The sequence below is a fragment of the Carettochelys insculpta genome, chromosome 9 (genome assembly GCF_033958435.1).
Source record: "Carettochelys insculpta isolate YL-2023 chromosome 9, ASM3395843v1, whole genome shotgun sequence".
NCBI lineage: Eukaryota > Metazoa > Chordata > Testudines > Carettochelyidae > Carettochelys > Carettochelys insculpta.
This window is the reverse complement of record NC_134145.1, coordinates 56,606,340-56,621,302: the sequence shown is the minus strand read 5'-3', so window position 1 is coordinate 56,621,302 and position 14,963 is coordinate 56,606,340. Positions and strand designations below refer to the sequence as shown.

The 14,963-nt window shown below is 41.9% G+C and overlaps 1 protein-coding gene across 2 annotated transcripts in view; it reads left to right on the top strand.

The window, feature by feature from the left end:
- The window catches only part of SMG7 (SMG7 nonsense mediated mRNA decay factor), a 110,824-nt gene that overhangs the window by 42,725 nt on the left and 53,136 nt on the right, over nucleotides 1-14,963 (top strand). For both annotated transcript variants that reach the window (XM_075002525.1, XM_075002526.1), the window contains exons 2-6: nucleotides 5,377-5,408; nucleotides 6,408-6,525; nucleotides 8,750-8,882; nucleotides 13,184-13,355; nucleotides 14,332-14,403. In XM_075002525.1, coding sequence (XP_074858626.1) covers nucleotides 5,377-5,408; nucleotides 6,408-6,525; nucleotides 8,750-8,882; nucleotides 13,184-13,355; nucleotides 14,332-14,403 — 527 coding nt within the window. The remainder of the gene's footprint in view (nucleotides 1-5,376; nucleotides 5,409-6,407; nucleotides 6,526-8,749; nucleotides 8,883-13,183; nucleotides 13,356-14,331; nucleotides 14,404-14,963) is intronic.

Sequence of the window (14,963 nt, the reverse complement as noted above, 5' to 3'; positions counted from 1 at the left end):
CGGACTGTACTTGATTTGGTGATTGCCTCTTTTCTGTTTTGATTTTATGAGCCTTATTCTCATTTCAGGCACATCCTGTTTTCCTGGCATAACCAAACCCTTGTGTTCCTTTAAGTTAGGATAATAGGAGGTTGTATACTGAATTTGGTGGTCCTAGCTCTTACTGTTTTGGAGGGGTCCTTACTATCAGTAGATGATGGAGGCTTTGATTTAGGACGTTAATGGTTCAGAAATATTTTACTTCTACACTGAAATTCAAACTGTTATTCTTTTAAGGGTTTGTCTCACCAGGAAAGGTTTACTAATTATTGTGGTATAGGTACATCAATTAATTCTTTTTCAAGCTTCTGCTCGATTCCCACCTGTGCAGTGCACTGACCTGGTAGCTCAGACAGTGTAACGTATCCTGTTAGAGTACTCATGCATCCTTCCTGCTTTTCTGCTCCACACGCCTGAATATTCTGAGGGCAAGACTATAAAAGGAGATGTGGTGCCTTATGTTTGCTACACGAGTTCCTTCTAGCCCCACCAGCAATGGATCTGGAGAGGTTCACCTCTCACAGATCAGGAGTCATTTCTCAAAGAATTTGATGTTTTTAGTGTCATTTTAGTGAAAAGGTTAGTTGGTTAAAGAAAAGGTTTCTTTATCTTTATGCTGTAGTAATTAATTCCAGTTCACTACTGATTCCAAGGGAGATCAGGAAGTTCACAGTTGCTTTTGAAAGATGCACTTGTTACCTTGCAATCTTTCTGGTTTTGGATACTTAGAAGGCTTTGGGAAGAGTCACTCTGCTTCAAGGTGTTGTATATAGCACACTTACCCTGATGGCATGCAAAGAATGCCACAACAGGCTGTAAGTCTTATTGCTTCATAAATCTCTGACCACAGAGCTTCCTGCACTTGACACATCCAAGGGATCTGTATTCAGGATGAAAAGGCCTTATACGTTTGGCATTAAGAAGGCTTTTGTAGGTTTCAGTCTCCACCCAAGGATCAAGACCCAGCGCCTCAGTACAATTGGTTCTCCCGATTATTGGCACTTAAAGGCACTTGGACTTGGCCTCTTAGAGCTTGTGAAATGATCCATGGGAGAAATCCTCAGATTTTTCTACTTCACTTCCAAGATATGCAAAACAAGAAGGCTTGTGTTAGCCAGGTAGATTGAAGTTGAGAGACTCCTCACATCCATTGCACACGGATGGGAGAACATCAGATCCTAAGTCAAAGACTAAGATTCTGGGGTTCAGGCTTGCTAAGTCATTCCCCAGTTCTGAAGACTGTCAGGTAACAAAGGTTGTTGCTGAACATGAAATAGTTTCTTAATCTCCTTTTCACTATATACTAATGTAGTCCTGGTATGCTAATACAGATGTACAGTTGCATAGGTTGCTGGAATCTGAAGAGACAAGTTTTTTTCTTCTCTTGGGTGAGATAAAACGAGGGGTATAGATAGTTATCCCCCTTGAATGCCCTCCTCCTCACCCAGGGAGAGGTCAGACAAGTTATTTCAGATGTTCCCCCAGACGTTTCCGTCTGTCTTTTGTCAGCTCACTTGGGCTGCAAGGCTCTGGCAGCAGGGCTATAAAATTTCAGTGTAGTTGTTTGGGCTTGGGCAGTCTGCCCCCTCAGACCTTCGCCCTGTTGGCATTTCAAAGATCGGGCTCCCATTCAAGCCTCGGTATCTATGGTGCAGCTTGATAGCCTAGCAGCCTGCACCCTACGAACCTGGGTGAACTGAGCTGGGCCAAGTGCAGATGTTTTATTGCAGTGTATACATACCTGTAGTGTGTTTAAATCTTCAGTTCTACTGAATTGCGCATGTCAAAACTCACGCAGCAATGTGTTTCTCCACAGAAGATTAGATGGCTCTCTACAATCTGACAAGACTCAAGGCCAAAACTAAGGTCAAGGAAGTTCTCATTAGGGAACTCCTCTTTGCAGATGCAGCTCTCGTGGATTATCATGAAGACACGCTATAGTCACTGATGGATTCTCTATCCAAAGCCTGCAAATTGTTTTCCCTTGACATAAGCATGAAGAAAACTGTTGTATTCACTCAAGGTATACCACAGTGACCCAGTGTCATTGTGGTTAACAGCCCATAAGATGTGGTTCAACAATTGTTACCTTGGATCTACTGTCACCACAAACCTGTCCATGAACAAAGAACTGAACATCAGAATCAGGAAGGCAGCTACGATTTTTGGCAGACTTACAAAATGAGCATGGCACAATCCTAAATTGACAGTGAAAACAAAGATACTAATCTGCCTGGCATGTGTATTGAGTATCCTGCTATATGGTTCAGAGGCATGGACCACCTACTCAAACCAGGAGAAAAAAATTGAACAGCTTCCATCTTCGCTACCCTCACAGAATAATGACTTTCATCTGGCAAGAGAGTGTCAAATGCAGATGTCCTGTCAAGATCTGGCTTACCCAGCCTCATAGTGATCCTAAACAGCAGAAGACTACGATGGCTTAGTCATGTGAGAAGAATGGGTGACGAACATCTTCCCAAAGAAATCGTCTTTAGTGAACTGTCATGTGGGTTGAGAACAAGAGGAACACCAAAGGTAAGATTAAAGGATACACGCAAAAAGCCATGAAAAAATCCAACATCAATCCAAAGTCTTGGGAATCTACATCATCAGAAAAAAAATACCTGTTGATTGCTACAACAGGTCACATCATCCTTCAATAGTATATGTGCAAACCACGCCAAAGAACTTCGTCTTAGTAGAAGGAAAAACTCTCAGAATCAAGCATTCGGTAATAGACTAACATGTGGTCATTGCAGTTGACCAGGCAAATCCAATACTGGATGGATAAGCCACGAGAGAAGCTGCAGACTTAAATGCTGCCCATAGATCCTCACCACCGCTGCTAACCACCATCTCTCGAGGGGAAAAGGTGCCTTAGTAGTATAGTAGTGTGTTTTTAATAATGTGCAGTACAGACTTGTAATAAGAGGAAGAGTTGGATCTGTTAGACACACCAAATTACTTCTTGGGTTCCATTCTCATAAGAAGGAATCGTGTCTACATATTATCACACCTTGACAGATAAGATCTGGAACATAAGTTTGTTTACTGGCATGGATACTATTCTGTGCTTGTTGGCCTCTTAAAAGTCTTTTTTGTGTTCTCATTGTCTTAGGCACCCTTCCCACTAGAGATGAGGAAAAGACTTTTCTTTGATCTGAGCGTCCTGGAATCTGTTGACTTCACCTGCTCTCATGGAGCATGTCCTCTGTTATCATTTCTGATACTGTCAGCCAAGCAGCATTTGCCTCGAGTGGACTATCAAGTGCAAGGGATTGCTTCATCTTTTGAAGCAGTTTTCTGGGAAATTATGGACAGAATGGCAGTGACACTGAAAGGTTTATCTGTCACAATGGAAGAAATGTCCCAGCCTGTTTGACATTGAGTTCTCAATCAAAAAATTGTCCTTTCTGTATTAGATGTGAAACCAAGCTTCCTTTTCAGTTTGCCAGTCTCTATCATATGCAGACAAACATATAGGTCTCTGTCTCTTTACAAACATTATCTGGATGGGTTAGACAGTGCATAGAAGAGAGATTTAGTTTAACATCCATTCATATCGCTGTTGGGATTAAGTCACAGTGCCAGAGTAATGTCTGCTTCATGACTTGGTATGTAGGATATGTCTGTACTATCGTGTCTCAGACACCACAGCAGCGGAAGGGATGTTCTCATTACTGTAGTAAATCCGTCCCCTTGAAGCAGTGGAATTCTTTTATGTCTGGTGTTCAGTGGAAGAATTCTTTTGTCAACCTCAGTGGGCCCTAGTGGAAGTTCAGTTGCCCTTACTGTATCAAATAAGGAGTGAAATTTTTCATGGCCCTGAGTGATGTAGCTATGTCAGCCAGCATTTAGAAAGAGACCAAGTTCAGATATGTTCTATTTGCAGAGATCTGTAAGGCTGTTACTTGGCCTGCTATGCACAGTAACAAGCTTTATTATTCGATAATGTGCCAGTTGTAAGAGCTGGGTCCGACAGCTGGCCCCACATTTTCTCTCCCTCTCCTCCTTCCAGACCCAGGCAATGGGTAGCTGGCCTTGCTGTATCCCCAAGCCAGGCAATGGGTAGCTGGCCCTGTGGCAGCAGGACAATGGCTGTGTCCAGGGCACCAGCCCTGGCTGGGCGTGCTAATCAACCAAATGCACCAGTTATCTCGCATTCAGAAAACCAGGCTTTTATGGTATACCTTTACAACACAATACTCTTTTGATCTAGTATCTAGATCAGACTTTCAGTTTGGGAGAGCAGGATTTCAATTAGGACTTGGAGTTCCACCTTCCATTTATGGGGTATTCCTTGCCAAACCATCCCATGAATGGGTATATGTTGAGCACACTTGAACTTCGCTTACAGATAAGTATCCTTAATTTCTCCAAGATGATTTCTGCATGTTCACATTCCCTGTCTGTCGTTCTGTTTTCCTCTTACTCCTCCATCAAGATTCTTTTTGGACTCCATAGAAGAAACTGCAGTGGTGCAAGGAACCATGTTCCCTTTTATAACCTTGTCCTTAGAACATTTAGGAATGCCAGTTCAAGAGATACGGGGTGTGTGACTTCTCTGAGGCCTTTTCTACAGAACTATAGGCTGTTGACCCAAGTCAGGTAGCTGAAGTTGCATAAATGATATAGCTGAAGTCAACATATTTAGGTTTGCTTACCACATTATCTTCACCAGGGTTAGGTGTTCTGCTGTAGACTCCACTTCACTCTTCTCATTTTGGTGGAGTATGAGAGTCCATGGGAGAGTGCTCCCAGGTCAGTTTATCACATCTATTATAGGCATGATAAATGGACCCTTGCTGGATCAATCACTGCTTGTGGATCTAGCCTGTAGTGAAAATGTGCCCTAAGAGGCACTGCTATAAAAGAGTTTGATAGTTTGAATTTCACTGGACAACATATCCCATGAGTGTGACTATGCAATCTCTCTCTCAAAGAACTGTGTTTACAGGTAGTTAACATTCATTAATACCAGTATAACTCCCCATGTGGGCAATCTTATTCAGGTGCAAGAGTGGCTTTTGTTAGTTTAGCTTAAACCCTTTTGAAAGCAACAACCTAAACTGAAGCCATTCTTATAACTGTAAATGTGTACATGACAAGTTCTAGTGGTTTAAGTTCACATCTTATATTTGTATAACTTACCTATACACATAAGCCCTAGGGACCTAAATCCTTGTCTTTGCTCTGCTCTCAAGCAAGTGTGCTTGTTTTAAAAAAAATACAAAAACCGGCAACAACAAATTCCCCTAGCTTGTTTGGTGTAGCTTGATTATCGTTGTCATTCGCTGTTAAGGTCTAATGTTTTGTCCGGTCTTCCTCTTGCAGGCAGGCAGAAGTCCTGAAGGCTGACATGACAGGTAATTGTCTTGTTTCACTATTATTGCTATTAATAAAATTGTGTATGAGTTCTATTTTTGTTTGTGCTGTAGTGCACAAAATTCTTGTCAGATTTCTGGTAGGAGTGAGAAGAGGTGCAAAAAAGAAGCAGGCTGTAAAATTTCATTGTAACTTTGGACACTGAGATGTAATTGAAATTTTGTATTCAAAACATTATTTCTAAATATGATCTATTGACTATCTGGGGTTTCCAAGATCTCTGAGCATGTAGTGAGTGTCTTATTTAAAGGTTTCACCTTTCAGTGTGAATAAATGGCGAAATGTAAATAGTTAAAACTTGCATGCAGTGCCTTAAAATATTTACGGAGAGACAAATCCTTTCCTCTCCCACCACCTGACATAGGATGAGTCCTGTCTTCCAGCTGGGAGGGGAAAGCAGGACTTAACCTACCACACATGTGTTGGGTTATGAGTGATCTGGTACTTATTTAAAAATGAATAGCAGATATTCTCAGTAAGAGAGAAAGCCAATCTATAGTTTCTAGCACTAAAGATGCTGGAATTGCTGCGCCAAACACTTAATTATGGGTGCCCCAAATATAGCTGTGATGTGCTAAAATGCAGCTTTTCAACATCTATCTTCTGGCTTTTACAAGATGACATTGCTGTTGTTGTTTTACATAAATTCATGAGCAACAACTTGAATTCTTTTGTCAGAGATGCAGTAAATATCATGAAACACTTTTGGTAAAATTTGCATATGAAATTCATGTGCAGTCTTCTGGTTTCTAGCAGCTTGTAGTTTTGGTCCTTTGCTGCAAAGCCTACCAATGTCTCCCTTATATTGGTGTATGTTCCTAGGTTTGTTTGGTTTCTAATGAAGCTGTACTTGAAGGGAAGCAGCATGACATGGTGTTCTCTTTCCTGGGGCTGGCATTGGAAAAATCGATGGAAATGATGCTGTTCTGTATACAGGGACATGGTAAATCGGTTTGTGGGTTTTCTTTCCTGATGGTCAGATTCGAAGCTGGGTCCAGCTGAAGTCTGGACGTCCAGACAAGCGCTGCAGGACTTGTACCAGAAAATGCTAGTAACTGATCTGGAGTATGCTTTAGACAAGAAAGTGGAACAGGACCTGTAAGTATTGTAATCAGTTCACTAATTATCTGTACTAAAGTAAGATCCTTCCAAGATGTGTAGAGATGTGGGTGCAACCTAGAAAATGGGCTCCATTTTTCTGTAAGCGGAAGTTTGAGTAAATGTATTTTGAATACAGTAGACCCCCAAGTTACGTGAGGGTTGCGGTCCTGTGTGCTCTTGTGTAACTCAAATTTTGTGCAAGTTGGGGTTGGGGAGAGAGCCTGGCTTCTGGCTCCCCTGGTCTAGGGGGAGCGAAGAAACTGGCAAGTGCACCAATGCTTATTAGTTTCGTGGCTCCCAGAGTGGCAGGGAGCCAGGAACCAGGTAGCTGCAGTTGTCTGTCCCCCAGCTCCCCTAGTTGGGGGAGCTACATGGGCAAACAACCATGGCAGAGCAGTTTCTCCCTGGCTGCCTGGAGTGGCGAGCTGGAGGAGGTTACACTTAACTCACTGGGGAAGCCACGGGCTGGAGCCTGCGGAGGGAGTGCTGCACCACCTGGCTGGCTCACAGCTGCTTTGCTGCGGGAGATTCACCCTGGCCACTGCAGCTCCCAGCCCTGTTGCTGCTGGGGATTCCCCCTGGCCAGGTAGCTCCCCTGGGGGGTGGAGCTGGTGGCGGAGCTGTGCTCTGGCCAGCCCACAGCTGCCAGGAACTCCAGGAGCAGGTGTTTTTATTTATATATATCTATATATATCTATATATATATCTATATCTATATCTATATATATAAGAGAGAGAGAGATATAGATCTATATATATCTATATATACACGTGAATGAGGTACATTTAGGGTTTCCCTTTAACATTCACTCATTCATTTTGACTCCCATTAATCCAATAAATGCATGAATTAAAATCACATAAAACGGGGTTTTATTGTATTTGATTTCTAGTGAAATCTCTGCAGCTTTCCCCAAAACTTGTTCAAGGGTTCTGATCCACAGACTTGCTTTTTTAATCAAACTGGTGAAGTCTCCCCCTGCCCGCCCATGTCCAAGGGGAGCTGCTCTGCCACATAGTCTTTGCTGTGAAGGCTGGGTACTCAGCCCTAGTAATTATGGTGTAACTTCCACTGAGGTCAGGGATGGGATCTAGCCCGAGAGAACTCAAAACAAGTGACTGAAAACCACACTTGCTTTTACCCAGTGGCATCAGCTCTAACTTACAGAGAAGGAAGTGCCACCCTTCCTTGCAGATTGGCAGTCTTCTTTTTTTGAAGCACAGGACTAGAGCACTATGTGTTAGTAAAACAACCTGGGAGCATCCCTGCGATCAGCATTTTACTTATAGCAGGGAAGAGTGGTGCAGTCATCACTGATCAAGATCCTGCTGTAAGGTGAGGAGTTGTGGTATTGAGCCTCCATCAGCTGTGTGCGTTTGAAGGGAGGAGAAAAGAGAGGCAGTCCCTGTTACCATCAATGAAAGGGTACCTGGCTCTGGCTGCTGACGGAACATAGGATACTAGGATACATGCATCTTTGGTCTGACCCGAGTGGCCATTCTTATGCTCTTAAAGACAGAGCAGAAGAGGAGGATGTATTCCCTAACATTGCCATTCTGAATGTTTGGGAAGTTGGTGATGGAGCTTCAAAAGTACATTCATACTAATATAGGGACAAAGACTCCATAGCAGAAACTGGGGAGAGGTCATTCAACAATGATGATCTAGAGGGTATTCAGCAAGATTTCCTCATAGCCAGCTGGGGATCTTGCTAGATTGTTCCTCAGCTTCTACTACTAGATTTTTATATGAGAAATAGGAGCATCATTTTTGTACCAGGCTTGTTTGATAGAGGTATACGTTTCCTACAGTTCCTGGCAAAGCACCTGGGAGATCATGCTGTTAAAGCTGCTGGATGTTCAGTTCCTGAACAGTTTCTCTAGCCCTATCCAAATGGCTAATGGTCAAACCTTTATGACAATTGTGCTTGATCTGTTGGTTAGTGTTGGTGTCAAATAAGTGTTAATGCCTCAAACAATCTATTTGTTTTTTGGAGATATGAGGTAAGCTTGCAGTTCTTCCCTGTTTGACTTTAGGTTTCCATTGCACATTCTGTTCCATTGTAAAAGGGAAAAATTAAGGCACTAGAATAAGTGGAGAGATTTGATGATGTTGGTGCCAGGTGTCTTCTAATTATAACTCTTTTTTCACATTCTCGGAAGCTCAGTGTCTGCCCAGTGAGTCACTGCTATAGCTGACAGAATTGTGTTTTGTTCTCAGCTGGAATCATGCTTTCAAGAATCAGATCACAACACTTCAGGGGCAGGCAAAGAACCGAGCGAACCCAAATCGGAGTGAAGTTCAGGCGAACCTTTCTTTGTTCCTAGAGGCAGCTAGTGGTTTCTACACTCAGGTGAGTTCTGAAACACTAGTCTATGTACAAATGTACAACCTTGGAGCAAGAGGTTTTTTTGCCCTGACAGCGAATGTAAGTAGCTCCTCTGCTTAGCTTGTATGGTTCATTTGCCACATCTATTATGCTCTCTCCAGCACTTGCTTATGCTTAAGGCAGACACGCTTCCATAATGCACTCGAACAATTATTTAATATTATATATGGAGAGGGAAGAGCATGAAGTATTCATTCCAGATTCCTGCAACAGTCTGAATATAAAAATGGTAACATTTATTAGAGGTGAGGCTGGTAAACCAGCTTTTTACTAAGTTTTCCTGATGCTTCTCATTGTAAGAGCCCGTATTCAGTTGCTTATACTTTTGCCAAACTTTAACGGTTTAGGCTGAAATTTTCTATGCTGGGTGACTGCCTGGGCGCTTTTTTTTTAAATTTTCAGCCAAAGCTGTTCAGCTGTTTCTAATCAAAACTATGGAAAAACACACTTGTTTCCAATGTGTGTGTGTGGGGGGGGGGGGGGAAGGGAAGAATCTGAGAACCTTTTCTTTGGAAAGTATTGTTGTCTTTATGCTTGGGAACAGGGACGTGAAATTTGGCAGGCATGGTCTTAATTTCATGATATGCCTTTTGCAATCCCCCTGGAAATCTACCCAAATATGGCCAAGTGAAGAGGCTTTGATAAATTGCAGTTTGTGCTTGCTAGATTTTAACTGTTAAAAATCTCTGAAGATTGTATGTACACTAGGCATGCTTGAGCCTCTCACTGCACATATTATTGACTAGATTGTGTATGCACCATCCCCACAGAGTAAACTTAACATGCTCTAGGACTGTGGGGGCTCAAAAGGACTGTCTGTGAAACTGTTCCTAGCTACTCTGCATGAGGATAGAACTGGGCACTGGAACAAAGATCAGGGAACCTGTTTTTCTACTATACTCAATGCTCCCCTTTGTTGGCACCCATGCAGCACGGAGGAGGAAACCATCTGATCAATTGTAGAAGGGAGAAGATACATTGAGGTTGTTGTGGAGAAGGACTTGGGACAAGGAACCTAGGAGCAGAGACTGTGATTGAAGGCTGTCGGAAGCATGGAGACTAGGATGGGGGAATCAGTGGGATGAGGAGGAGAAGAGGAGAGAGGTCTGAGAAGGGACTGGGGCACGACGAACAAGTGGAGCTGCTTGGGCAAAAGGAGTCAAAGGAGGGGAGGATTCTTAGTCTCGGTGAAGCCCAGGAAGGGGGAATGGAAGCTAACAGGGATCAGAAATTTGAGTAGGCATTTAGAAGGCAGGGGAAGAAACCAGTGAGTTTGCAGAAGGAGCTGGGAATGACTGGATAAGAAGCCTGGGAAAGGAAGGAGAATAAATGGGGGAGGCAACAATTTACTGGGCAAAGGGAATGGGGTTAGAAGCCTGAAGAGTGGAGACTGGGTCCAGCTAGGTTAGGAGAATCACAATGATGGAGAGCCAGCATTGGGATGGAGATGGAACTTAGAACAGGGCAGGTTTTAGGGGTCAGGGAAGAGGTGTGAAGCTGTAGTGGGGAGGGGCAGAAGAGTCTGTGCCCTTTAGAGTACACTCCTCTTCAAAGCCTGCAATGGAATTCAAAGTCCATTCTCCTCCTGCCTGCTGATATCTGAAATCCATTAGCAAATGTGTGTGTAGTTCTGGTTCAAATAAAGATTAACCTACTACTACGCTCTTAGTTCCAATGACAGAGGTCTGTGTGGTGGAACTAAAGGTTCCATTCCTGCTGATGACCCATGTGCGGATCAATGTGATGGTCTATGATAGAAGGTTTTTTGGAGGTTTTTTAAGAAAAGAGAGAAAAGTATAATTAATGAGTAGCTATTCAGTGTTTTGCTTTCTCCTTGCCAAGTGTGGCTCCAGGCCATATTTCCTGCTCATTCTTCAAATCCTGCTCTCTGGACAGAGTAATTAATTTCTCTGTAGGTTTTTCTGTGGTGCTCATCACTATAATATCTCAGAGCTTTACAATGAAGTTTCAGCACCAGTTCTGTGAGATGAGGGGCCATTATCCCCATTTTGAGATGAAGAACAAAGACAGAGTTAAGTCAAATATCTGCTAAATTCTGTCCAATTTGAGACACCTAGAAACTGATTTTTGAAGTATTTAGCATTATAGAAGTCTTCATCTGTTCAAAGCACTGCTCCCATTGTTCCGAGTTGCAGCAGTGAGTGTTAAATACTTTTAAAAATCAGACCAGGAGTCTCACATCAAGCACCCTTAAAATAAGAAACACAGTTAGTTGACTACCTTTTCAAAAGTGTGGTTTAAATGATCCGGTAGGAACTCTGGCAGAAGAAGGGATTGAATCCCTTTTTCCACATCAGCTTTCAACTTCCTTATCCATGAGACTGTCCTTTTCTGCAATCCACTATATGCCTTCTAGTTCATGTGACAAAGGAAAGGTCTCCTTTGCTGCACAAAGTGTTTGAGTTTGTAACCTTAGTGATCCTTTAAAGTAGGTTTTTTGCATATAATCTTTGTAAACACAGCTACTACTGTTACTGATCCCTCAACAGTCTTGAAGGAACACCAGTTGGAGTTGGGAAGATGGTTTTGTGGTGATCAGATGAGGCCTATGGGGACTGTTTGAAAAAATTATAAAACTGCTGACTTTGAATTGGTCATTCCGAAATGATAGTGATAGAGCTTTCACAATTATAAAAGAGTTGAGAAAGTTGTTGAAGACCATCGGATCCAAGGACTTTGGGATCTGAGCTTCCAATTGCCATCAGCTGTACCAGATAAAGTTCCTTTTTGGGCTTCCTCTGGGAATGGAAACATTCTGCTTATCCATCCATAATAGTTTGGCCATTTTCTGTGTGACCCTTCATATCTCCAGCTGGAGAACATTCAGAGGACAATGTTATGTCTTTGGTCTGCACAGATATCAGCTAACATAAGTAGTCCCTTCTTGTTCCTTAGTGGCAATTCTGATATACAAAGGCACATGGGAAGAGAATTTTTGAGTTTACGTGCCTTCAAAGACTTTCTCTGAATTATTGTTAAAAGGACAAATGGAAGAAATGCTCTTATCTGTTCCAGCAATGTAATGTCTGTTTCTGGATTATTGTTCTTTATTCATCTCAAGACCACTTCAGGACTGTCCTTTTTTCATCATATAACATTTGAAGTTAAAAACCCAAGTCTTCTGTGTTGCTGAAGGCTGCTTATTCAGTATTTGCCTTGTTATGAATACGGTGTGGTGTTTGTTTTTTTCCTTGAGAGACTCTTGAATCTTGCCAAGATATTAAAGCCCAAGCCAAGTACTTCCCAAGTAATTTCCAGAGTCTAATTAACAACTTAAGTTTTAATTATATTATCGTTGCCTCCTGCAGTTGGACATGAAAGCTTCTTTCCTGAAGAAGGCGGGGAAAGGTGATGCTCGCCTCCCATCTTGGATTTCCTTCACCATGAATTTCATTTACAGTATTTTAAGTCAGTGATCCTACACCGACTATAAAACTTACTCTTAGCTTTTATGTTGAGAGCAAAAAGTGTAAGAAATGTATCTTAAAGCCTGTTTCTTGAACTATTTGGACCAGTGTAAAGGGGAATCAGTATCCATCCATAGATAACACAACACAATGCATTGATTTGCTACAGAGAATTTACAGTGTCTTGTCTTTAAAGGCCATTGAATTCAGTCTCTGAAGTATGTTTTTGCTCAGGTCCTAATTAGGGATGTAAAAATCCCATTTAATTAACTAATTAATGGGTGGGAGGGGCATGAAGGTGGGGGGAACCCCTCTAGCCTGGATGATCTGGAGAAGCCTCCCTTGCTGCAGAGCATCCCCAGCCTGCAGCAGGACCAGAGCTGCTCTAGTCCATACCAGTTAACCATGAATATCCCTACTCCTTATGTATCTGTATGGCAGCTTTGAAGCATAATGTGTATCCATTAGACCTTAGTGTTTAACTTAAGAATAATGCAGGTGCCCATTCAAGAAAGTGATTCTCTAGTAATTCAGTGTTTTCTTTGAATTCCTTACCCAAGCTAATTGTTGGAGTTGGGAGTAAGGTTTGAAGGGAAAACCTTACCAATAACTGCTGTTCTCAGAAAATATTAAATAATTACCACGAGATCTGCATTTGCTCCCTACTTATCTATTTCTGGGCAGTGAGGTAAGGGGGACCATGCCTTATTTAAGGAGGTTTTCTGCATGGTGCAATATGCAACTCTGAAGCGATAGCATTTGCACTGCTGCATGCTGCTACATTGCTGTGTTGATTACTGTCTGATTTTTATGAGTAAACTGGGGCTTTTCTTCTAGTTATTACAGGAGCTGTGCACAGTGTTTAATGTAGACTTGCCCTGCCGTGTGAAGTCCTCCCAGCTGGGAATTATCAGCAATAAACAGATGCACACCAGCGCCATTGTGAAGCCACAGTCTAGCTCCTGCTCATACATCTGCCAGCACTGCCTTGTCCACCTTGGAGACATTGGTGAGTGTTTGGAGCAAGAAGAGATGAGATGCTCTGTATAGCCTAAACTTGGATGGCAATCCGCACCATCTGTGCCACTGCTAGACCAAGTACTCTGCCTTGAATTGCTGCATGTAGACCGAACAGCTTGAACAGGTTGAGAGGTCTGAAATGTGATGCTGGGATGTTAGATCCCTTGCAAGAGTGAGCAGGAAGGCAATCATATTATGAAGAGCAGCTTTCATATGGTTTGCTGACACTTGTGTTTTCATTTAGAGATCTGTTTGTTGTAGTGTAGTAGAACCCTGTTATATTGCAAGAGCTATTTCAAGAATGTCTTGAAACAAGGTGTCCTGTTTAACAGGCATTCATGCTAGATAATCTCTGTGTTAAACAATCTTTCCTACAAAGAACATGGTGAGAAGTCTAACTTTCATAGCCCTGGCTGTTTTGTTTTGCATCCAGGTACAGTGTAAGTTGAACAGGTTTATTGCATTGTGGTGTTTTACATATTTGGATTATGTGGTCTACACTAAGAAGGATTATTTTAAAACCCAGGTGGCTAATAAGCTAATCCTAGCATCTTGTGTCCAGCCAGCAAGCCACATTGCCTACCCCTGTTTTAAAAGGTAACCTGTGGCTACTTTAAAATAACCTAGCATTTGGTCCAGGTGCTGAATAATTCTAGTGTCGAGGTGCAAGGAGCATTCACAACTTTTGTATTTGAGGCTACTGAATAAAATCTGACTTTTGGCACCGAAAGAGGGGTGGGAAAGGGAGGGCAACTAAAAGTATGTTGAAGTTCCTTGTACTGTTTTGGACAGTCGGGATGTACGTCTGCTGTTTGTTTTAAAATATTTGTAAGACATTTATTGATCTCCTCAAGTAAGGTGCATTTATCTGTAATCTGCAGAATCAAACACTGTGAAATGCTGAGGAGAGTTTGTCATCTGAGCAGCAAGACAAACTACTGCCTAAACTTTCCTTCCTTTTTCAGCTCGCTATAGGAATCAGACCAGCCAGGCAGAGTCCTACTATAGACATGCTGCTCAGCTTGTTCCCTCCAATGGTGAGTCAGAGATGCCTCTGCTGAGTTCACTATCTCAAATCAGTGCTTAAGGCAACTGTTTTTTTTTTTTCCAATAGAGAAGGGAGAAATAGTTTTGAGAACTTGGCTATTTTAAAAAAAAATGCCAGCAACAAGTTACAGTAGATCCAGGATAGTCACATTTCACTCATCTGCATAAACCATACTTCACACACAATCTGTTTTCAGTTGTCAAAGGTTAATAGCAGAATATTATAGTGAGGCCTTACAGTATTAAGACTTATGTTACAGAATATGCTAAGCTACATTTATGCCTATTGTATGAAATAGTATTAAAACTATACTATATTTGTTAAATGAACAAGCATTATGGGATTCATTCTTCATTTTCTTTAATAGTTAATAATAAATATTCAGTAATTCATAGCAAATCTCTAAGTTACTCATAACGAGGTTGTGAAGGTTCTGTAGTTCAGCTTTCTGACTCTTTCTTTTCCTCCTAATGTCTCTTATGCAGGGGTAGTTATCTCTGACTGAATATAAATAATTTAATTACAGTAAATAGAATAGAAATGCCTGTT